This window comes from Hyla sarda, chromosome 1 (genome assembly GCF_029499605.1).
Source record: "Hyla sarda isolate aHylSar1 chromosome 1, aHylSar1.hap1, whole genome shotgun sequence".
Taxonomy (NCBI): Eukaryota; Metazoa; Chordata; class Amphibia; order Anura; family Hylidae; genus Hyla; species Hyla sarda.
The window spans coordinates 587,208,810-587,234,775 of record NC_079189.1 but is presented as its reverse complement, the minus strand read 5'-3'; the positions used below and the strand labels follow the sequence as shown (position 1 = coordinate 587,234,775).

The window sequence follows — 25,966 nt, the reverse complement described above, 5'->3', positions numbered from 1 at the left end:
AGCGCCTCCTACAGTACAGGGAGGTATTACATGTTCTGTACTACTCTTTACCTGTATTACTGAAGTGTATGCACTGACTGATGTCTGGTAGCGCCACCTACAGTACAGGGAGGTATTACATGTTCTGTACTCTTTACCTGTATCAGGGTTAGCTGCTCCTTTGGACACCAGGTGAGGGCGGCTCCATTACTTTTTTAGGACACTGTGTGTACTGTACAGGACAACGAAGAAGCTCCTGTCCTCTAAATAGACCAGTGTTTCCCAAGCTGGGTGGCCCCAGCTGTTGCAAAACTACAACTCCCAGCATGCCTGGACAGCCTTTGGCTGTCCGGGCATGCTGGGAGTTGTAGTTTTGCAACAGCTGGAGGCTCCCTGCTTGGGAAACACTGACCTAGACAGTGATTTACAGCTCCCAGCAGATCTTTCTTACTTTTATATGTAAGGATTTGCTTTATCTATATTAGTTATCTACTTATTTTTCTTTAATCCTCACTTTTTCCTATTTTCGGATGACATTTTGGTGCCTTTAGAACCAATTACCAGGTTTCCATAGAGTTCTGGTCTCAACATACAATGATTTCAACATACAATGGTCGTCCCAGAACCAATTAATATTGTAACTTGAGGGACGACTGTATTGTACTTGGCCTAATACAAAGAAAATGTAAAGAACTGCCAGAGCTGAAAAGAGGGAAACCCATAGATGTCTATGTGGCCTGACAATGGACCTAGGCTGATGAAGCCATACAAGGGAAGTGGTCACTGTCTTCCACAAAATCAGAACTCTCCTCCTCTACTGCTGTCACTACTTCCACCATCTGAATGGCTACAACATGTCACCTATCAGTACCTATTTTATGACCCAATTCTCACCAATCCCACAAGGTCTATTTTGTGTTATGTTAAACAAGGGCTTCAATATGTGTTTAGTGGGGACTGACTTAAAATGGCACCCTTAACCCATAAAGCGATAGTATATTGCTAGGATATGCCATTGATTTATTATTAACCCCTTAAGGACTCGGCGTTTTTCCGTTTTTGCATTTTCATTTTTTCCTCATCACCTTCTAAAAATCATAATGCTTAAAATTTTGCACCTAAAAATTCATATTATGGCTTATTTTTTGTGCCACCAATTCTACTTTGCAGTGACATTAGTCATTTTACCCAAAAATTTACGGCAAAACGGAAAAAAAAAATCATTGTGCGACAAAATTGAAGAAAAAAATTCATTTTGTAACTTTTGGGGGCTTCCGTTTCTACGCAGTACATTTTTTGGTCAAAATGACACCTGATATTTATTCTGTACGTCCATACGGTTAAAATGATACCCTACTTATATAGGTTTGATTTTGTCGCATTCGGAAAAAAATCATGAATACATGCAGGAAAATTTATACGTTTAAAATTGTCATCTTCTGACCCCTGTAACTTTTTATTTTTCCGTGTATGGGGCAGTATGAGGGCTAATTTTTTGCGCCGTGTTCTGACGTTTTTAGCGGTAACATTTTTGTGTTGATCGGACTTTTTGATCACTTTTTATTCATTTTTTTATGATATAAAAAGTGACCAAAAATACGCAATTTTGGACTTTGGAATTTTTTTGCGCGTACGCCATTGACCGTGCGGTTTAATTAATGATATATTTTTATAGTTTGGACATTTACGCACGCGGCGATACCTCATATGTTAATTTTTATTTACACAGTTTTTTTTTTTTTATGGGAAAAGGGGGGTGATTCAAACTTTTATTAGGGAAGGGGTTAAATGACCTTTGTTAACTTTTTCTTTTCACTTTTTTTTTTCAGTGTTATAGCTCCCATAGGGACCTATAACACTGCACACACTGATCTCCTATGCTGATCATTGTTATCCCATAGGGACCTATAACACTGCACACACTGATCTCCTATGCTGATCATTGTTATCCCATAGGGACCTATAACACTGCACACACTGATCTCTTATACTGATCATTGTTATCCCATAGGGACCTATAACACTGCACACACTGATCTCCTATGCTGATCATTGTTATCCCATAGGGACCTATAACACTGCACACACTGATCTCTTATACTGATCATTGTTATCCCATAGGGACCTATAACACTGCACACACTGATCTCCTATGCTGATCATTGTTATCCCATAGGGACCTATAACACTGCACACACTGATCTCTTATACTGATCATTGTTATCCCATAGGGACCTATAACACTGCACACACTGATCTCTTATACTGATCATTGTTATCCCATAGGGACCTATAACACTGCACACACTGATCTCCTATGCTGATCATTGTTATCCCATAGGGACCTATAACACTGCACACACTGATCTCTTATACTGATCATTGTTATCCCATAGGGACCTATAACACTGCACACACTGATCTCCTATGCTGATCATTGTTATCCCATAGGGACCTATAACACTGCACACACTGATCTCTTATACTGATCATTGTTATCCCATAGGGACCTATAACACTGCACACACTGATCTCTTATACTGATCATTGTTATCCCATAGGGACCTATAACACTGCACACACTGATCTCCTATGCTGATCATTGTTATCCCATAGGGACCTATAACACTGCACACACTGATCTCTTATACTGATCATTGTTATCCCATAGGGACCTATAACACTGCACACACTGATCTCCTATGCTGATCATTGTTATCCCATAGGGACCTATAACACTGCACACACTGATCTCTTATACTGATCATTGTTATCCCATAGGGACCTATAACACTGCACACACTGATCTCCTATGCTGATGCTTTGCACGGATCAGTGAGATAGGGGCTCGATTGCTCAAGCCTGTAGCTCAGGCTTGGAGCAATGAAACCCTGATCGTACGCCGCAGAGAGAGGTAAGGAGACCTCCGCCTGCTTCCCAGCTGATCGGAACATCGCGATTTTATCGCGATGTCCCGATCAGCCCGACTGAGCTGCCGGGAAGCATTTACTTTCGTTTTCAGACGCGGCGATCAACTTTGATCGCCGCGTCTGAAGGGTTAACAGCGCGCGGCACAACGATCGGTGCCGCACGCTGTTAGCCCAGGGTCCCGGCTATCGTTAGCCCCGTTTTTCACACCGGGACCGGGCTCAGGGCGTACAGGTACGCCCTGAGTCCTTAAGAGGTTAACGGGGTACTCCGGTGGAAAACTTTTTTTTTTTTAAATCAACTGGTGCCAGAAAGTTGAACAGATTTGTAAATTACTTCTATTAAAAAATCTTAATCCTTCCAGTATGTATTAGCTGCTGAATACTACAGAGGAAATTATTTTCTTTTTGGAACACAGTGCTCTCTGCTGACATCTCTGTCTATTTTAGGAACTGTCCAGAGTAGGAGAAAATCCCCATAGCAAACATATGCTGCTCTGGACAGTTCCTAAAATGGACAGAGATGTCAGCAGAGAGCACTGTGCTCGTGATGTCAGCAGAGAGCACTGTGTTCCAAAAAGAAAAGAATTTCCTCTGTAGTATTCAGCAGCTAATAAGTACTGGAAGGATTAAGATTTTTTAATAGAAGTAATTTACAAATCTGTTCAACTTTCTGGCACCAGTTTTCCACCGGCGTACCCCTTTAAGGGGATGTGGCCTTTTTGACCCCCTCTCCCCCCCTGATCTTTAGAATGAAGGAACCACGGCACTGATTTAGTACTGCAGCTTCTTCTTTCTCAGGATCAGTGGGGGTCCTCTAAGTTGGACCCACAATGATCATAAAGTTATCACACCTATGGACAGGGGCTATTGTTGTCACAAGACATAAATTCCTTTACAGAAATACTGTAGTGGAAAATAACTTCAGATAGCGGGTAAGTTATAGATTGCGGGGGACCCCCGCTGGCGCTGGGACCCCCGTGATCTCCTGTACGGGGCCATGGCAGTCGGCATGAAGGGAGCGTTCCGTCCCCGCATGGCGCGACGGGTAACACGCCGCTTCATTTTATCTCCATGGGATACATGGGGGGGCATGTCCGCTGCAGCGCCAAGCTGGGAAGGACACGCCCCCTTCCTGCGGACTACTGGGGCCCCGTACAGGAGATTGCGGGGTCCCAGTGGTAGGACCCCCCGTGATCTATAACTTATCCCCTATCCTTCGGATACTTTTCTACTACAGTATTTCTTTTAGCTTCTGGATTTATATGTGGCCCTAAGACAACAGTGACCCAGAGCAGAACTGAAAGTATTGCCAGAGAGATAGCATAGTAAAAGTGATTACAGGCGACCAGCACAAAAATAAGGCAGAAGCAATTTTACATCCAAAAAGGGGATCTTACAGTACATAAGACTTGTGGGAACTTACCCTTTATACATGAACTTTCTTTCACATTTAAAGGGGTTGTCCCACAGGATAATTTTTATTTAAAGGGAGACTGGAGAAAAAAACTAAACTAAACAATACTCACCTCCCCCTGATCCACCACTACTGCTATTCCAACGTTCATCAGGTTTTATCTGGTCACTCAATAAATCAATGGATGAGGCGGGTAACAGCTGCAGACATTTCCTGTGTGTCAAGATAGGACCAGGAAAAGAAGATCATCTGGCACCCAGTAACCAATGGAACAGCAGCAGTGGGGGATCCAGCGAGGTGAGTTTTACTTTTTTTTACCCCCCAGTCTGCCCCTTTTGGAAATAAAATTATCCTGTTGGACAACCCTAAATTTGCTGAAAACATACATATCATAACATGTATATGTATCATGTATTTATTATTTTTTTTACCTGTAGAGGACTGATAGGAGGAGGCGGAGCTTTGCGTTTTTTGGGGGTTCCACTTCTCTCTGAGCTTAATCTAGTGACTTGATCATGCTGAAAGTTTTATAGGCCAGAAAAATTGAGCTGTTAGTTGGGTTAGTAGAAACCGGGTAAGATTCATCTATATAGTTATACAACTATGCAAAGAGCCGACTACAAACGAACGTGTAATAAAGTATATAATGAGTAATAGCACAGTACAGCTAGCCTACAAAGGAAGAAGAGGAAGGCTCCTTGTAGGAAACTGCTTCATACATGCATTATCTATGTGCAATAATGTATCCAGAAACTCATCTACAGATTCTACTAAGGCTGGGTTCACACCACGTTTTTACCATACTGTTTTCAATCCGTTTTTCTAAAGAAAACCGTATGGCAAAAAAAACTGATGGAACAGTATGGGAAAAAGTAAACCGTATGCGTTTTGAAACCATATACTGTTTTTAAAAGTGCATGCAGTTCCCTCTGTTTTTATTTTATTTTTTAAAACATACGTTTTTGAAAATTTTGGCCATTTTTAAGGGGAGGGGTCTTAAAGGAGAACTACGGGATTTAAAATTTTATCCCCTATCATAAGGATAGGGGATACGTTTCAGACCGCGGGGGGTCCGACCACTGGGCCCCCCAAGATCTCACGTACGGGGCCGCGGCTCTCTGCATAGAGAGCGCGTGTTGACCACCGCACGAGGCGGCGGCTGACACGCGCCCTCCATTTACTGCTATGGGAGAGGCGAAGCGCTGCCTTCGGCAATTTCCGGCTCTCCCATAGCAGTGTATGGAGGGGGCAGGTCGGCCGCTGCTTCGTGCGGTGGTCAACACGCCCTCTCTAACCAGTGAGCCGGGGCCCCGTACGGGAGATCGCGGGGGGCCCCAGCGGTCGGACCCTCCGCGATCTGAAACTTACCCCTATCCTTAGGATAGGGGATACATTTTTCAATCCCGTAGTTCTTCTTTAAGTGGGGGCTTTAGGATGCAAATGCGCATGTGCAAATTAAAAACCGTATACAGTTTCCCATTGTGCGTTTCCCATTGACGTCCATGTTAAAAAAACTTATGCGGTTGCAGTACGGTTTTCAAACCGGAGATAAAACCGTGGTCAACTACGGTTTTGAGTACGGGAGAAAACCGTATTGCAAGCAAACCGTACGCAACAGGATGCATCCGGTTGCATGTGGGTTTTCAATTATTTGTCTATGTATACGGTTTCATACGTTTTTCAATAATGAAAACGTATACGGGAAACGTACTTGAAAAAGGTGGTGTGAACCCACCCTAAACCAGGGGGGAAAGAGTAAGGGCATCTAGCGCCAACATCATAATCATTGGAAATTCTTCATGAATTTAATACAGATTAAAGGGGTACTCCGCTGCTAGGCCTCTTATCCCCTATCTAAAGGATAAGGGATAAGATGTCTGATCACGGGGGTCCTGCTGTTGGGCACCCCAGCGATCTCTTGCAGCACTCGGCATTCTAAACAAACGCTCGGTTCCTGTGGCAGTGGTCATGACATCACGATTACGCCCCTCCATTCATTTCTATGGGAGGTCCCATTGACATGAATGGAAAAGGCATGGCAGGGGGGGCATGGCCATGATGTCATGATCACGGCCTCCGGCTCTGAGCGTTCTGGACAGAATGTTGGAGCACCCCTTTAAGCTTAGATTGCTTAATATAAGCCCCACCCATCCCTCCTGGATCCGCCCATTCAAAAATCTGTATGGCTCGGTTGGCAGGACTAGGACAGTGACAATCGGGAGTGTTGCCAATTATGCAACTTAATTAAAATGTATAATCTCTATCAAGATAAACCTAAAGCCCCTAACCAAGTTATATGTTCCCGGTTGTGCATCTGTCATGTACCATTACAAAGCAACCATGTTGGCAACATTATTCCTAGCCTCAGCTTAGGTTACTTGTGTGGATAAAGGTCTGGGATAAAGGAGTACTCCACTGGAAAACACTTTCTTCTAAATCAACTGGTGCCAGAAAGTTAAACAGATTTGTAAATTACTTCTATTAAAAAATCTTAATCCCTCCAGTACCTATCAGCTGCTGTAGGCTCCACAGGAAGCTCTATTCTTTTTGAATTTCCTTTCTGCCTGACCACAGTGCTCTCTGCTGACACCTCTGTTCATGTCAGGAACTGTCTAGAATAAGATTGGTTTGCTTTGGGGATTTGCTCCTACTCTGGACAGTTCCTAAAATGGACAGAGGTGTCAACAGAGAGCACTGTGGTCAGACAGAAAGGAAATTCAAAAAGAAAAGAACTTCTTGTGGAGCATACAGCAGGAGTACAGGAAGGATTAAGATTTTTTTTAAATAGAAGTAATTTACAAATCTGTTTAACTTTCTGGCACCAGTTGATTTAAAAAAAATGTTTTCCCCTTTAAAGGGGTATTCCAGGAAAAAACTTTATTTTTTTTTAGATCAACTGGCTCCAGAAAGTTAAACAGATTTGTAAATTAAAAAATTCTATTAAAAAATCTGAATCCTTCCAATAATTATCAGCTGCTGAAGTTGAGTCGTTCTCTTCTGTCTAAGTGCTCTCTGATGACACTTGTCTCGGGTGCTGTCCAGAGTAGAAGCAAATTCCCATAGCAAACCTATTCTGCTCTGTGCAGTTCCTATGGGGATTTCCTTCTACTCTGGACAGCTCCCGAGACACGTCATCAGAGAGCACTTGGACAGAAAAGAACAACTCAACTTCAGCTGCTCATAAGTACTGAAAGGATTAAGATTTTTTAATAGAAGTCATTTACAAATCTGTTAAACTTTCTGGAGCCAGTTGATATATTAAAAACATTTTTTTTTTCCTGGATAACCCCTTTAATTTCCGCAGCCATTGTAATAAAAAATAAAAAAATCTAGCTAGTGTCCTATTAGGACCTTCCACCTCAATTCTTTCCTGCATTTATTGCTGAAATCTGGAACAGGAAGGCATTTCTGTCTTGCTTTACCTAATAGAAAGCAGAAGGTGGGTCACAATGGGAGGGCACACACACAGACCGACAAGGACGGAAGGCAAAGAGAACCCACGGAGAAGGCTAAAGTGATCAAGTAGACTTATTATTTGGGAAACCAATATCGGAGGGCCAACATAGAAAAACTTTGGGGGACAAAACATCAGACACAATTGGTTTTAGAGCAATGTGAGATTTTGGTTTATAGATGGAGGCAGACTTTATCTGTCATGGGGCATGGTAAGGAGTATGTCACCATATCTACGATGGATAATGGCCAACAACCATCCTTAGGCCAATCCCTCCAACTTGTAACACTGACCAAGATTACCGCTGTGAGAGGCGCTCAACACCATTTTTTGAATAAAGAGGTTTAAAGGGGTACTCCACCTGCCAGCATTCGGAAGCAAATGTTCCGAATGCTGTTTAAGGCCACTGCTGTTTAAGGCCATCATGGTCACGCCCCCTCAATGCAAGTCTATGGGAGGGGGCGTGACGTCCGTCACGCCCCCTCCCATAGACTTGCATTGAGGGGGGTGGGCGTGATCTCCCGAGCCTCCGGCACTGCATCTCTAAACAAACGCCAAGTGAAGCAGGGAGATCACGGGGGTCCCCAGCGGCAGGACCCCCAATGATCAGACATCTTATCCTTTGGATAGGGGATAAGATCTCTAGGGGCAGAGTACCCCTTTAAGGTATACGGTGGCCTCCTGACTCTCTAATGACAGATGATGTCGGTGGAGAGAAGGGTCAGGCATGCTGATATTCTGCCGCAGGGGGTTATCCAGCTATTAAAGCTTACCCCTATCTACTGGGTAGGAGATAAGTGCCTGTTTGCTGAGGGTCTGACCGCTGGGACCCCCTACGATCTCCAGGGCGGTAAGTATCTTACCGCTGATCGATCCAGCCCCCGCCTTCAGAGACGCACTAGTCTTGGCGGTGATGGCCCACTAAGCCAGTAACCAGGCTGAGGCGAGACATCACTGTGAGCGGTGATTGGCTGAGCGGGCTGGCACTGCCGAGACTAGTACGTTTTGGAAAATAGGGGGCGTGGCCGACCCCCGCAGCACGAAAACAGAGTTTGGAACATTTACTTCCGAATGCTGGCCAGTGGAGTACCCCTTTAAATTTTTCCTATTTCTCATAGGTAAGGGTGAGAAAGAGCAAGGAAAGAAGGTTATATTCTGCCACGTAATACCTGTACCTGTAATGGCTTGGTCGGACTTTTGGTTCCTGTATGAGAAAAGACAGAATACATGTAAGCCATATTGTGATCAATATACCTAAGTGTCAATATACCTATACAGCCGCCATTACAGCTTCTTCTCCATACTCCTAAATGGCAATGATACTTGTCCAGCCATACTACTATATACATGGACAGATTGCCTATAGGAAAGCTGGTTAATAGTGAATGCTGTGCTGATGGCCATATTGGCTTTACCCCCCCCGTCCCCCACCACCACCACCACCACCATGGCTTCTATAAAGTAGGTATTAGTCCTATTAAAGGGGTACTCCGGTTGGAAAACGTTTTTTTTTTTTTTTTAATCAACTGGTGCCAGAAAGTTAAACAGATTTGTTAATGACTTCTATTAAAAAAAAATCTTAATCCTTCCAGTACTTATTACTGCTGAATACTACAGAGGAAATTCTTTTCTGTTTGGAACACAGAGCTCTCTGCTGACATCACGATCACAGTGCTCTCTGCTGACATCTGTTACGCCGAGCGTTCCGGGTCCCCCTCCTCCTCCGGAGCACCAGCGGCGTCTTCTGCCCTGCAGCGCTCCGGTCAGCAGCGCTGACCGGTCAGCGCTGACCGGTCAGCGCTGACCGGAGACGCTGCTCTGGACGTGCCTGCCCGCGGGTCGCATCCCGTTCTTCTCACCTGTCCCTTTCCCTGGCTGTCACGTCCCGGCGCGCGTGGCCCCGCTCTCTAGGGCGCGTGCGCCGGCTCTCTGAAATTTAAAGGGCCAGTGCACCATTAATTGGTGCCTGGCCCAATCAGTTGTTAATCACTCCCATTCTATATAAACCCACTTCCCCATCCTGTCCTCGCCGGATCTTGTTGCCCTAGTGCCCTGAGAAAGCGTTTTGTATATCCCAAGCCTGTGTATCCAGATCCTTGCCGTTGCCCCTGACTACGACCCTTTGCTGCCTGCCCTGACCTTCTGCTACGTCCGACCTTGCTCTTGCCTTGTTCCTGTGTACCGCGCCTGTCTCAGCTGTCAGTGAGTTGGAACGACCTGGGGGTTACCTGCCGCTGAAGTCCATCCTGCTTTGCGGCGGGCTCTGGTGAAAACCAGTAACCCCTTAGACTCCGTTCCCCTGGTATTGCCCACGCCATCACCTCACTGACCCAGAGGATCCACCTCCAGTGTCCTCGCTGCATACTAGTCTGGATCCTGACAACATCTCTGCCCATTTTAGGAACTGTCCAGAGTAGGAGAAAATCTGCAAAGAAAACATATGCTGCTCTGTACAGTTCCTAAAATGTATTCAAAGGGAAGCTTCGTTTGGAGCAGGATAATGGAGCTGACCGGAACAAAGGATCAAGAAGCCAGGATAAAATCCATCTGTTTTATTTCCAATAATGCAACGCATTTCTTTGCGCATGCGCAGCTTCTTCAGAAGCTGATGCCTGAAGAAGCTGTGCATGTGCAGCGAAACGCGTTGCATTATTGGAAATAAAACAGATGGATTTTATCCTGGCTTCTTGATCCTTTGTTCCGGTCAGCTCCATTATCCTGCTCCAAATGAAGCTTCCCTTTGAATATACTTTACATGTGCTCAGGAAGGCTGCAAACAGAATTTATTTTACTACACACCTTTCCCATTGTTGTGTATGTAGTTGCACAACCTGATCTGGTAAGCGGTATTGAATCTACCCAATTGTCTACCCTTACCATCTACGTTACTCCACAAGGAGCGCCTTTCACTCTTTCTTTTTCAGTTCCTAAAATGGACAGAGATGTCAGCAGAGAGCACTGTGCTCGTGATGTCAGCAGAGAGCTCTGTGTTCCAAAGAGAAAAGAATTTCCTCTGTAGTATTCAGCAGCTAATAAGTACTGGCAGGAGTAAGATTTTTAATAGAAGTAATTTACAAATCTGTTTAACTTTCTGGCACCAGTTGATAAAAAAAATAAAATAAAATTAAAGTTTTCCAACAGAGGACCCCTTTAACTTCTATACCTCCCCTACCTACCAGGGCTCCAGGTTGTTAGTATAGGGGACATACCATGTTCTTGGCTTGTCTTTGACAGAAGGAGGCTGAGGATGTGTGGATTTCCTGACAATCTGGCATAATGGAGAGCATCGTGGCCCAGTGCGTCAGATACTAATAAACTGGCTCCTCGTTGCACCAAGGCATCCACCATGTTGAAGTGGCCGTCTTCACATGCAAACATTAGAGGAGTCCTGAATGATACAAGATAAAGGTTGTTAGACTTTTATAGTCCTATATGCCATCCACGATGGATTAGAGCGGCCTGGAATGTCATGTTCTCCAAATCATCATTACTGGAATCAATCGGTCCTGAATGCACTTAAAGCTGAGGGAATTTGACTGTAATGTGGCACATCTCACCAATTTAAGTGTGCAAAAATAGAGTGTCTCTCCCACAGGGAATCTATTGATTTCAATATAAACTGTGCAATGCTTTTGCGCTACAGTAAAACTGAACACTTTCCTCGGATTTCCATCACAGTTTACACTGTGACCAAGTAGGCTTGTGATAAGGGGCTGCCAGACACCTATAGCGATGCATATCATCAGGGAAACAATGTTGCACAGGATGTTAAAGGGTACCTCTCATCAAAAAAACTTTTGATATATTATAGATTAATGTATGCAGAATAACTTTACAATTGCATGTTATAAAAAAATATGCTTCTTTCTATTTAATTTTCCACTTTGAAGAAATGACCACTAGGGGTCTCCCTACCAGTCCTGGCAGCAAGCATTTCAGACTCATGCTGGAGTCCTAAACACTACGAGCTGCCAGTCTGCTTTGTTCACAAAGGAGAACACTCAGAGCTGCCAGCCTGCTTTGTTCACAGCCTGTTTGGCTGTGAACAAAGCAGGCTGGCAGCTCTGAGTGTTTAGGACTCCAGCATGAGTCAGAAATGCTTGCTGACAGGAATGATCGGGAAAAATACAATAGAGAGAAGCATATTTTTCATTAACATGCTATTGGAAAGTTATTCAACATTCATTAATCTAAAATATATCAAAAGTTTATTTGATGAGAGGTACCCTTTAAAGAGTTTAGTTTTTTTTTTAAAATCTCACATAGTGACCGCATTTAGCTAGGATATGCCTTTACTGTATGATTGGAGTCCAGGACTCCTACCAATCCAAAGAGGGAAGGGGCAGCAGTACTCACTCAGCCATATGTATCCCTTTAAAGAACTAATAGCCCATTGATATTACATAGGATGCTCAGAATTGTTTGTATTTTTGTGGTTGACTGTGGAAATGTGTCTAGGAACCTCTGAACATTTATTATTTGTTCAACCTAAATTCACTATAGAGAAAGGAAGAAGAAGAAGAAGAAGAAAGAGAAATAATAAGAAGGAAAGGGATAAAGGAGATAGATAGATACGAGATAGATATGAGATAGATAGATAGATATGAGATAGATAGATAGATATGAGATAGATAGATAGATATGAGATAGATAGATATGAGATAGATATGAGATAGATAGACAGATATGAGATAGATAGATAGATAGATAGGAGATAGATAGATACGAGATAGATATGAGATAGATAGATAGATATGAGATAGATAGATAGATATGAGATAGATAGATAGATAGATAGATATGAGATAGATAGATAGACAGATATGAGATAGATAGATAGATAGATAGGAGATAGATAGATACGAGATAGATATGAGATAGATAGATAGATAGATAGATAGATATGAGATAGATAGATATAGATATGAGAGATAGATATGAGATGATAGATATATAGATAGATATGAGATAGATAGATAGATATGAGATAGATAGATATGAGATAGATAGATAGATATTATATAGATATGAGAGATAGATAGATAAATAGGAGATAGATAGATATGATATAGATATGAGAGATAGATAGATAGATATGAGATGATAGATATATAGATAGATATGAGATAGATAGATATGAGATAGATAGATATGAGATAGATAGATAGATATTATATAGATATGAGAGATAGATAGATAAATAGGAGATGGATAGATATGATATAGATGTGATAGATAGATAGATAGATATGAGATGATAGATATATAGATAGATATGAGATAGATAGATAGATATGAGATAGATAGATAAGATAGATATGAGATAGATAGATATAGATAGATGTGAGATAAATAGATAGATAGATATCGGATAGCTATGAGATAGATAGATATAGATAGATATAGATAGATATGAGATAGATAGATATGAGATAGATAGATATGAAAGATAGATAGATATAGAAAAATATGAGATAGATAGATATGAGATAGATAGATATGACATAGGCAGATAAATATACCGTAGATAGATAGATATGAGATAGATAGATAAATATACTGTAGATAGATAGATATGAGATAGATATAGATAGATTGACATAGTCACATATTCCATGTTCTGTTCTAGTCTATGTTCCTTTCCTCCCTTTTCATGTTCTATTAATAATTCTGGATATTTTACCAGGATCATGTTTTTATCCTCTGTAGCTAATACTGAAGATTAAAAAAGATTCAAAGATTCAAAAAACAGCTACCAAGATACACGAGAGACCTTCAGTCCGACATCTATTCCTAGGAGCTTTTAATCCACCCAAAAAGTACAGGCTTCCCAGCTAAGACCCCTGGACACAAACCTCCTCCCGGGCTGGGATTCCTTCTAGTGAAAGAAAAACTGGTTGTGCCCATAACAACCAATCACAGCTCAGCTTTCATTTTACCAGAGCGGGTTAATGGATAAAAGCTGAGCTGTGATTGGCGCCTGTAGGCGAGACCAACGTGATAATATCACCAATAGTCAAGGACTGGGGTGTTGTTTGCCAGTAGATTACTGTGAAGGGACGTCATCCCCAATCTGGGTCTGCGGGGTTCCTCCAGCCTCCCCCACTATCCTACATTTACCAGCAGGTTTCAGGAGTAGAAGTTCCTGCAGCGTCCATATCATACACTTACTTTCCACTCTTATCTGCCATATTTGCGTTGGCTTTATGATCTAAGAGGCACTTGCACGCCTCCACGTGACCTTGTAGTACGGAAAAAATCAGAGGCGTGAGACCGTCCTGCAGAGTAAAAAAACACAAGATCCATAAAGTGAACATCCAGTTAAGCTACACTATCACGTAGTTGCTGTTATATTAAATCTATATACATAAATAAATCTAAATATATATATATAAAGTTGCCTTTTTCGAACAGATGTGTCAAAAATAAAACTGTATAAATGTTGCACGTTATGGCGTGCTGTGTATGCTGGGACCATGTCTTCTACATTGTTTGCATCTCTGGACTGGCCCCCCAGCAGGTTACTTGCAGGGTGGATGGTTTTAGTGCTGCACTTTATTAGGTACACCTTGCTAGTATTGGGTTGGCCCCCATTTGCCTTTATTCTCTGTGACATACTTTCTACAATGTGCTGGAAATATTACTCAGAGATATCAGTCCATATGGACATGATGACATCACACAGTTCCTCCATATAGACATGACGACATCACACAGTTCCTCCATACGGACATGACGACATCACACAGTTCCTCCATACGGACATGACGACATCACACAGTCCCTCCATATGGACATGACGACATCACACAGTTCCTCCATATGGACATGATGACATCACACAGTTCCTCCATATGGACATGATGACGTCACACAGTTCCTCCATATGGACATGATGACGTCACACAGTTCCTCCATATGGACATGATGACATCACACAGTTCCTCCATATGGACATGATGACATCACACAGTTCCTCCATATGGACATGATGACATCACACAGTTCCTCCATATGGACATGATGACATCACACAGTTCCTCCATATGGACATGATGACATCACACAGTTCCACCATATGGACATGATGACATCACACAGTTCCTCCATATAGACATGATGACGTCACACAGTCCCTCCATATGGACATGATGACATCACACAGTTCCTCCATATGGACATGATGACATCACACAGTTCCTCCATATGGACATGATGACATCACACAGTTCCTCCATATGGACATGATGACATCACACAGTTCCTCCATATGGACATGATGACATCACACAGTTCCTCCATATGGACATGATGACATCACACAGTTCCCCCATATGGACATGATGATATCACACAGTTCCTCCATATGGACATGATGACATCACACAGTTCCTCCATATGGACATGACGACATCACACAGTTCCTCCATATGGACATGATGACATCACACAGTTCCCCCATACGGACATGACGACATCACACAGTTCCTCCATACGGACATGATGACATCACACAGTTCCTCCATATGGACATGATGACATCACACAGTTCCTCCATATGGACATGATGACATCACACAGTTCCTCCATATGGACATGATGACATCACACAGTTGCTGTAGATTTGTCAGATCCATGATGAGAATCTCCCGTTCCACCACATCCCAGCGGTGATCTATAGGATGAGATCTGGTGGCTGTGGAGGCCATTGGATCCCATTAGATCAGCAATATCTGAAATACTCAGACCAGCCCGTCTGGCACCAACAATAATGTCACATTCAACGTCACATAAATCTCCTTTCTGCCCCATTTTGATGTTCTGTTTGAACTTCAGCAAAATGTCTTGGTTATGTCTACATGCCTAAATGAATTGCATTGTTATCATGTGATTGGCTGACTAGCTATTTGTGTTAACAAGCAATTGAACAGGGGTACCTAATAAAGTAGCCACTAAGTGTGTATGTATATATATATATATATATCAGCAGAGTTTCAGGCACAAGCTGCATCTTACAGTCATACATCTGTGAGCTCTATTAAAGAACTTGGCCTCGTGCCCCCATCTTTTATAGGTTTAAGGAACGGCTTAGTGACTTCTTACATTGCTATAATTTACAGTAGTGCATCTATTATCCCATATATAATTATTATAGACTATAAAGGACTCTAGGAAATCCAAATGAAAGAGTGCAGCACTCACAAGACTCGTATTATCTATTTCACGGCTGCTTTGTGGTTATGTTTATTAGGTATAAATAGGATCTAAGTTCTATACTATCATTTTCACTTGCTGAACCTACAGGCTATACAATTATATTGTAATAATGGAGTGACCGGACAGAGGGCGTATATATAATTTTAGGGGTTATTATCTACTTTATTGTGTGAGTTGTTACCTAGATGGTCAATGTCATCTGAAAAATGGACCAAGAGGCTAAAGATGGGGTAGGATAAGAGACTTAAAGGGGTACTCCGCCCCTAGACATCTTATCCCCTATCCAAAGGATAGGGGATAAGATGTCAGATCGGCGGGGTCCCGCTGCTGGGGACCCCGGGGATCGCTGCTGCAGCACCCCACTATCATTACTGCACAGAGCGAGTTCGCTCTGCACGTAATGACGGGCAATACAGGGGCCGGCGCATCGTTACGTCATGGCTCCGCCCCTCGTGACGTCACGGCCCGTCCCTTTCAATACAAGTCTATGGGAGGGGGCATGGCGGTCGTCACACCCCCTGCCATAGACTTGCATTAAGGGGACGGGCCGTGATGTCATGAGGGGCGGAGCCCCTGTATCGCCCGGAACTCGCTCTGCGCAGTAATGATAGCGGGGTGCCGCAGCGGCGATCCCCGGGGTCCCCAGCAGCAGGACCGCGGCGATCTAACATCTTATCCCCTATCCTTTGGATAGGGGATAAGATGCCAGGGGCGGAGTACCCCTTTAAAGGGGTACTCCGGTGGAAAACATTTTTTTTTTTTTTAAATCAAGTTAAACAGATTTATAAAATTACTTCTATTAAAAAAATCTTTATGCTTCCAGTACTTTTTAGCAGCTGTATGCTACAGAGAAAATTCTTTTCTTTTTGAATTTCTTTTTTGTCTTGTCCACAGTGCTCTCTGCTGATATCTGATGTCCGTGTCAGGAACTGTCCAGAGCAGGAGAAAATCCTCATAGCAAACCTGTGCTGCTCTGGACAGTTCCTGACACGGACAGAGGTGTCAGCAGAGAGCACTGTGGACAAGACAAAAAAAGAAATTCAAAAAGCAAAGAATTTCCTCTGTAGCATACAGCTGCTAACAAGTGCTGAAAGGGTAAAGATTTTTTAATAGAAGTCATTTACAAATCTGTTTAACTTTCTGGCACCAGTTCATTTAAAAAAAAAAAAAAAAAGTTTTCCACCAGAGTACCCCTTTAAGGGAAGATAACATCATGCCTTAAAGGCTGAGCTGGGGGTGGGGACTTTAAGGATGTGTTCACTAACTGAGGTTTTGCTGCAGTTCTCCGAAATCTCTGTAAAAAAACTATAGTTTTCCAAAAATTACAGTAAACTGCAACCAGTAAACCAGGCGTCTCAAACTGGTGGCCCTCCAGATGTTGCAGATGTTACTTCAACTTCCAGCATGCCTAACAGCCGTTAGCTGCAGCCAATGACTGTCTGGGCATGTCCAGGCATGCTGGGAGTTGAAGTTTTGCAACATCTGGAGGGTCACCAGTTTGAGACCCCTGCTGTAAACACAGCCATAAGGGGTTGGGTCCTCTGCTTAAAGGGGTATTCCAGCCTTAGACTTCTTTTCCCTTTACCCAAAGGACAGGGGATGAGATGTCTGATCGTGGGGGTCCCGCTACTGGGACCCCTGTGATCTGCGTGTATTACCCGGCATTCTGTGCTGGGTTCTGCTCCAGAGACGTCATGTCACACCACGCCCCCTCCATTCATGTCTATGGGAGGGGGCTAAACGCCCCCTCCCATAGACATGAATGGAGGGGGCGTGGCATCATGTCTCCGTCTCTGGAGCAGCACCCAGCACAGAATGCTGGGTGCTGCAGGAAGATCGCGGGGGGTCCCAGCAGCGGGACCCCCACGATCAGACATTTATCCCCTATCCTTTGGATAAGGGATAAGAAGCCTAAGGCCGGAATACCCCTTTAAGGCCAACTTCTCCATTAGCAAGTGGTGCAAGTACAACCCCTTACTATGGAGGACTCAAGGCTCATTCATTGGAATGGGTGACCTTGTAATACCACATATCACCTGCAGTGGCCACTGTAGAGAGAACGTGTGATCACTACAGCCCCAGATTCCAAGCAATCGGTCGATTACTAATATGATAACCCCACGATATAAGGCTAAAAGCGTGCGTCGTTGGCTTGTAGCTCTAAAGGATAACAGGTGACATTATACAGCACAAATGATGATAATTTAGGTAGAAAACAGTGTAGAGATTACAGAAATGTAGGTCATGAGATGGTCAGCTGATTTCTTTCAGAACTCATTCCTAAATCCAATACGGAGTACATAATCCCACAATACACAGTAACCCCGCACTATTATACAATGGCCGATCAGCTGTGTCTATGCTACGATCTATGGTATATCCACTGGGAGTATACCATGATGCTTCCTATGGCATGACAGCAAGCAGAGATCTTGACAACCGTGAGGAATTCATACGTAGGGTTGTATTAAAAAAACTGTTTAATTGTTTAATAATTAAAGGGGTATTCCAGGAAAAAACTTTTTTTTTATATATCAACTGGCTCCAGAAAGTTAAACAGATATGTAAATTACTTCTATTACAAAATCTTAATCCTTTCAGTACTTATGAACTTCTGAAGTTTAGGGTGTTCTTTTCTGTCTAAGTAATCTCTGATGACACCTGTCTCGGGAACCGCCCAGTTTAGAAGAGGTTTGCTATGGGGATTTGCTTCTAAACTGGGCGTTTCCTGAGACACGTGTCATCAGAGATTACTTCGACAGAAAAGAACAACCTTAACTTCAGAAGCTCATAAGTACTGAAAGGATTAAGATTTTTTAATAGAAGTAATTTACAAACCAGTTTAACTTTCTGGAGACAGTTGATATATATATAAAAAAAGGTTTTTCCCTGGATAACCCCTTTAATGTAAAGTTTTTTTCCTGGAATATCCCTTTAACACTAATTTGAACGGCTGAAAAAGCTTTTCTACATCTTAGGTAGGGCAACATGTTTAAAAGGGTAGTCCAGTGCTGAAAAACGTATCCCGTATCCTAAGGATAGGGGATACGTTTCAGATCGTGGGGGCCCCCCCGCGATCTCCTGTACGGGGCCCCAGCTCGCTGGACTGATAGCGAGTGTCGACCACTGCACGAAGCGGCGGCCGATACGCCCATTCAATACATCGCTATGGCAGAGCCGGAGATTGCCAAAGGCAGCGCTCCGGCTCTGCCATAGAGTTGTATTGAGGGGGCGTGTCAGCCGCCGCTTTGTGGGGTGGTCAACACTCGCTATCTGTCTAGCGAGCTGGGGCCCCGTACAGGAGATCGCGGGGGGGCCCCCCACGATCTGAAACTTATCCCCTATCCTTAGGCGATCTCTGAGCCCCGTACAGGAGATCACAGGGGGCCCCAGCGGTCGGACCCCCGCGATCTGAAACTTATCCCCTATCCTTTGGCGATCTCCAGGCCCCGTACAGGAGATCACAGGGGGCCCCAGCGGTCGGACCCCCGCGATCTGAAACTTATCCCCTATCCTTTGGCGATCTCCAGGCCCCGTACAGGAGATCACAGGGGGCCCCAGCGGTCGGACCCCCGCGATCTGAAACTTATCCCCTATCCTTTGGCGATCTCCAGGCCCCGTACAGGAGATCACAGGGGGCCCCAGCGGTCGGACCCCCGCGATCTGAAACTTATCCCCTATCCTTTGGCGATCTCCAGGCCCCGTACAGGAGATCACAGGGGGCCCCAGCGGTCGGACCCCCGCGATCTGAAACTTATCCCCTATCCTTTGGCGATCTCCAGGCCCCGTACAGGAGATCACAGGGGGCCCCAGCGGTCGGACCCCCGCGATCTGAAACTTATCCCCTATCCTTTGGCGATCTCCAGGCCCCATACAGGAGATCACAGGGGGCCCCAGCGGTCGGACCCCCGCGATCTGAAACTTATCCCCTATCCTTTGGCGATCTCCAGGCCCCGTACAGGAGATCACAGGGGGCCCCAGCGGTCGGACCCCCGCGATCTGAAACTTATCCCCTATCCTTTGGCGATCTCCAGGCCCCGTACAGGAGATCACAGGGGGCCCCAGCGGTCGGACCCCCGCGATCTGAAACATATCCCCTATCCTTAGGATAGGGGATACGTTTTTCACCACTGGATATCTCCTTTAAGTTTGTCAGGTTCTTACCGAATCTTTGACATTTAGAAGGCATTTGTGTTCGCATAGGAGCTGCAGCACAGGGAGAGAGCCGTTCATAGCTGGAAAACAAGACACATTTATCAATATCCTCATATGTATATTTATCATATCCTATAAGAATCCAGAGTCTGTCATAACTAAGTTTATGCCTCTTAAAAATCCATTAATGTTTAGGACTTTCTCTCTCGACAACCAACCAACCATTTACCAGCTGACCACCAAGCAGTAGATCGCAGTGCCATCAAATAGACAGTAACTTTGCACTAAACAACATATAATCTTGCTCTCGTACAGACAACATGGGTTAAAGGGGTTATCCAGGAAATAACTTTTTTTTTTTTATATCAACTGGCTCCAGAAAGTTAAACAGATTAGCAAATTACATCTAATATAAAATCTTTATCCTTCCAATAATTATCAGCTGCTGAAGTTGAGTTGTTCTTTTCTGTCTGGCAACAGTGCTCTGTGCTGACATCTCTGCTTGTCTCGGGAACTGCACAGAGCAGAGGAGGTTTGCTATGGGGATTTGCTTCTACTCTGGACAGTTCCCAAGACAGGCGTCATCAGAGAGCACTTAGACAGAAAAGAACAACTCAACTTCAGCAGCTCATAAGTACTGAAAGGATTAAGATTTTTTAATAGAAGTAATTTACAAATCTGTTTAACTATCTGGAGCCAGTTGATATATATATAAAAAAAGGTTTTTCCCTGGATAAACCCTTTAATGTAAAGAAATTTTCTCTATGTGTCCTGTGCCTGGCTGTAAGAAAACTGGCTGCAGCAGGAGCCTCCCCCCCATCTGCCCCATTCACAGTAAAACACAACGATTAAGCTGGCCCTTAGCTTAGACCTCTCCTTCACTTAGTCACCATGCAAGATGGAACAGATGAACCAGATTAAAAGGGTTATCCAAAAAAAAAACTTTTTTTTATATATCAACTGGCTTCAGAAAGTTAAACAGATTTGTAAATTACTTGTTCTTTTCTGTGTAAGGCTGAGTTCACACTACGGTTTGTAATTACGGTTCCCGTATACGGCTGGGAGGAGGGGTGGGCGGGGCTTAATCGCGGCGCCCGCACTCAGCAGAGATGTCAGCAGAGAGCACTGTTGCCAGGTTGCCAGACAGAAAAAAACAACTCAACTTCAGCAGCTGATAATTATTGGAAGGATTAAGATTTTTTAATAGATGTAAGTTACAAATCTGTTTAACTTTCTGGAGCCAGTTGATATAAAAATACCCCTTTAATATGAGACAAAATGGGGTCAAATGGAACTGCTTTTTCAAAGTGTGCGTTTTCTGTGTTTAGCATTTCTTCAAAGGGGTACTCCGGTGAAAACCTTTTTTCTTTTAAATCAACTGGTGGCAGAAAGTTAAACATATTTGTAAATTACTTCTATTAAAAAATCTTAATCCTTCCAGTACTTATTAGCTGCTGACTGCTACAGAGGAAATTCCTTTCTTTTTGGAACACTGATGACATCACGAGCACAGTGCTCTCTGCTGACATCTCTGTCCATTTTAGCAACCATGCATAGCAGATGTATGCTAAGGGCAGCATGGTGGCTCAGTGGTTAGCACTGCTGCCTTGCAGTGTTGGGGACTTGGGTTCAAATCCCACTAAGGACAACAATAAATAAAGAGTTATTATTATTATAATAACGTCAGCAGAGAGAACTGTACTCGTGATGTTATCAGAGAGCATTCCAAAAAGAAAAGAATTTCCTCTGTAGTATTCAGCAGCTAATAAGTACAGGAAGGATTAAGATGTTTTATTAGAAGTAATTTACAAATATGTTTAACTTTCTGCCACCAGTTGATTTAAAAGAAAAAAGCACTAACAATGTAAATTGCCAACACAGACAGACCGCGGGCAGTATGAAATAAGTACATTTTTAAGGTAGGGTCACATGTACCATATTTTGCTGCGTATTTGCAAAATACAGCACGTGTGACCCTACCCTAAAGTGTAAAATATTGCTGAACTGTACAAGTAAATACAGGTAAATCATACATCCCAACATCCACTTTATTTGAACATTTGCATACGCCCCCCGACTTTTCTGGCAGTAAGCGAATGATCAGGCAACCATCTTGTTCCCAGCCACCCCATGCAGGCAAACTGTGGGGTGTGATGGGATGAAATGTCCCTATATACACAGAGCGCATCCTGTTGTGCACAGCAAGACGCCATATAGCTGCTACTGCAGCACAAAGGGTAATGATGACATCATTGAGCTTTATAAGGACAGGGACCTGTAGGGTAACTTACCTGCATAATGCACGCAGGTTCTCCCAAGATTGTCTGTGCATTCAGATGGGCATTTAGCCTACAAAAAATAATTACAAAGTTATAACAAATATTAAAAGTAAAATGTGTAAAATTAAAAGGGACATAGTTTAAAAAAAATAAAATAAATTATAAAACGATCACCCCCAAGACATATAACTTACTAATAAAGAGTTATCACAAAGTCTTTAGCATGCTTTTGTTTGATTTACCCCTGACAGGAAGTTGTGTAGTCCTCACATTGTCAGTGTAGTTTTGCCTCAGCAGCTCCCTGGCTCCTCCCCCTCTCCTAAGACACAAATCATTCTCTGCTGTATCAGAAAATGTGTCTGGATTTTGTATCTAGGACAGTGTTTCCCAAACAGGGTGCCTCCAGCTGTTGCAAAACTACAACTTCCAGCATGCCCGGACAGCCGTTGGCTGTCCGGGCATGCTGGGAGTTGTAGTTTTGCAACAGCTGGAGGCACCCTGTTTGGGAAACACTGCTCTAGGACATTCAGGGTAGAAGGAGCTGGGTTGACAGCATGCTGGCTTGTGATGATTTCACAGGCCAGAGGAGCAGACAGGGAATGAATGCAGCAGCTTTTGCAAACTTGCTGTGTGGAGTAACGTTCTGCAGCGGCTCTGGATGGAGAACCGGCCGCAGTGCTGTGGGAGGGGAGTGAGAAACAATTGCATTCTGGGAATTGTAGTACTGAGCAACTGCTGAACCACGAAGCAGCGAGATTATCTAACAAACAAACAAATAGATTTTTGGTGGTGTCAAAACTGTGAAAGACAGATAAGCAATGCAATATGTGCCTTTTAAAATGTAATTCCCTAAAATACCAGTTTTAATGTCTTGGGGGGGGGGGATGGATCTGTTATAAAGCATATCTGTGTTTTTTTTCTCCTGTGCTGACAGTGAACATAGCGAGTGACCTTCACATTGTCGTTTCGTGCGCGCAGCAAACACGTCTGGAATTTGTTCATTTTGAAGGGTCAGGCTTTGTGCATCTTCTCTAATCAATCTGGACTGGCAAGAGGCGGCAAAAATCCTCTATTCTCAGGTTCACACACGTCAGGAGCCTGGACAAAGGAGCAGCTGCTGGAGGCGGAGCCTCATCTGATGGCTCAGCGTCATATGGGAAAGATTATGGGGCATTTTTCTGCCAGAGCAGGTTTAGTGAATGGAAGGGAATGCTCTGTAAATGCCGGCATTGTATTAGCTTATTAATCAGCCGCAATCCTGTTTATCTGGTATTTGGGTTTCATCATGTTGTCCACGCCCCTTTAAAGGGGTACTCCGCTGCTAGACATCTTATCCCCCTATCCAAAGGATAGAGAGGATAAAAAGAAGAAAAGAGGGCAGCGCCTCGTGTAACCCTGCGAGTATAAGAGGATGGTGGCAGTCTAAAAGTGGACTCTCACCTGTGTCACCTCTTGGTTTTGATGCTTATCACCCCATATGTCGGGGTACCAAGGAACTGCAGGCCAGAGGAGTGATTGCTGGACACCGAATCAGCGGGTCCAGAGACAAAGGTTCATGAAAAGAAAAAAAGAAAAAAACTCCAACTTCGACGCTGTTCCAGTAAAGCACTGTTCCGTTTTTTAATCAAGTAAAACCATATTTATTGCACCAAATAAGTTTTACAGGCACATCAGAGGCAAGACGCGTTTCGGGTCACTGCGTACCCTTTCTCAATTGCAGATGAGAAAGGGTACGCAGTGACCCGAAACGCGTCTTGCCTCTGATGTGCCTGTAAAACTTATTTGGTGCAATAAATATGGTTTTACTTGATTAAAAAACAGGACAGTGCTTTACTGGAACAGCGCCGAAGTTGGATTTTTTTTTTCTATCCAAAGGATAGGGGATAAGATGACTGATTGTGGGGGTCCCGTTGCTGGACCCCCGCGATCTTCTGCAGCACCCAGAGCAGGTTCCTGCGGCAATGGTCGTGACATCACAGCTAAATCTTTGTGTTCTACTGCGAATGGGGCAGATGGGGGGAGGCTCCTGCTGCAGCCAGTTTTCTTACAGCCAGGCACAGGACACATAGAGAATATGAGATAAAATGGGGTCAAATGGAACTGCTTTGTTAGACTTTTTTGCGTGCATTTCCTATTTCTGGGTTCCTGTGGCAGTGGTCGCGACGTCACGGTCACACCCCTTCGTAACGTTAGGCCACGGCCCCTCCATTCATGTCTATGGGAGGGGCTTTCAATGTCCGATCTGTCCCAAAAATATGGGGTAATTGTTCCCGCAGAGTCACTGACAACACACAACAAAGGCATGGCAAGGCAAGGAACAGGAGGGGAAAGTAGAGGACAGTAAGGCTGGGTTCACACTGAGGACCGTGCGGATATTGCCATCCTCATACTTTTGCTGGTGAGATTTTAGCTGCCGAATATCCGCCGCTAAAATTCAGTGGCGTGCACTGTGCAGCGAAATTCCATCGCACCTAAGTGGAATTTTGAATCGAAATTCCTTAGTGTGAACTTGGGGTTTACACGGCAGAATGTCCGTGTGGAATTTTGCATAGTTCTTCCGCACATGCAGCAGCAGAGTCCCAAAGAAAATTTCACCGTGTGAACATAGCCTTACTGTCTAGCAGCAGCACAGCAGTATATGATATAATATACTAGTATTTAAAGGGGTACTCCACTGGCCAGTGTTCGGAAGTAAATGTTCTGAACACTGTCTTCGTGCAGCGGGGGTCGGCCACACCCCTCGTGACGTCACGGCCGTGCCCCCTCAAAACAAGTCTATGGGAGGGGGCGTGACGGCCGTCACGCCCCCTCCCATAGACTTGTTTTGAAGGGGCACGACCGTGACGTCACAAGGGGTGTGGCCGACCCCCGCAGCGCGAAAACACGCTGACCAGTGTAGTACCCCTTTAAGTCGGTATTACAGAAAATAGCAAGGTTGGTATTTACCTGTAGGAGTCTTTTGATGCACTCTATGTGATTGTGTTTCACGGCCAGGTGTAAAACACTGTGACCTACAATATATATAAGGAGAACCATGGTGAGAAACAATGTCACGGAAGTGTTCATGATTTCTATCAGAGAGGGCGCACAGGTAGGAGCTGCATCTGGGCCGCGAGACCTAAAACGCAACTGTAAGGCCACATTCACACACCAAATGAATGTAAAAGAAAGCCCGAAGTATCTTTATTGGTTCAGTGCTCTATTCAGTGCTCTACTGAATGCGTTGTGAAGAGCTGTTGAGAAAGGCTCAGGTGGAGCTGCAACATGTTAAAGGGGTACTCTGATCTAAATTACTTCTATTTAAAAATCTTAATCCTTCCAGTACTTATCTCTTGCTGTATGCTCCTGAGGAAGTTGTGTAGTTCTTTCCATTCTGACCATAGTGCTCTCCGAAGACAGTGTCAGGAACTGTCCAGAGCAGAAGCAAATATCCATAGCAAACCTCTCTTGCTCTGGACAGTTCCTGACATGGACAGAGGTGTCAGCAGAGAGCACTGTGGTCAGACAGAAAAGAACTACACAACTTCCTCTGGAGTAT

The 25,966-nt window shown here is 43.9% G+C and overlaps 1 protein-coding gene and 1 long non-coding RNA gene across 4 annotated transcripts in view; one reads left to right on the top strand and one right to left on the bottom strand.

The window, feature by feature from the left end:
- Positions 1–25,966, bottom strand: part of RAI14 (retinoic acid induced 14) — a 169,414-nt gene that overhangs the window by 15,960 nt on the left and 127,488 nt on the right. For 2 of the 3 annotated variants that reach the window (XR_008848726.1, XM_056545644.1), the window contains exons 5-11: positions 25,375–25,439; positions 22,441–22,498; positions 20,159–20,229; positions 13,949–14,055; positions 10,987–11,165; positions 8,953–8,981; positions 4,755–4,841 (exon numbers count right to left, since the gene is read on the bottom strand). Coding sequence is in view for 2 of the 3 variants with exons in the window: in XM_056545644.1 (XP_056401619.1) it covers positions 4,755–4,841; positions 8,953–8,981; positions 10,987–11,165; positions 13,949–14,055; positions 20,159–20,229; positions 22,441–22,498; positions 25,375–25,439 (596 nt within the window). In the remaining variant the exon portion in view is untranslated. The remainder of the gene's footprint in view (positions 1–4,754; positions 4,842–8,952; positions 8,982–10,986; positions 11,166–13,948; positions 14,056–20,158; positions 20,230–22,440; positions 22,499–25,374; positions 25,440–25,966) is intronic. The other variant, XM_056545657.1, reaches the window with a different exon arrangement.
- On the top strand, positions 4,278–13,585 carry LOC130295203 (uncharacterized). The gene is made up of 3 exons (XR_008848732.1): positions 4,278–4,620; positions 8,896–9,006; positions 13,487–13,585. It is a non-coding gene; the product is annotated as an uncharacterized LOC130295203 (long non-coding RNA).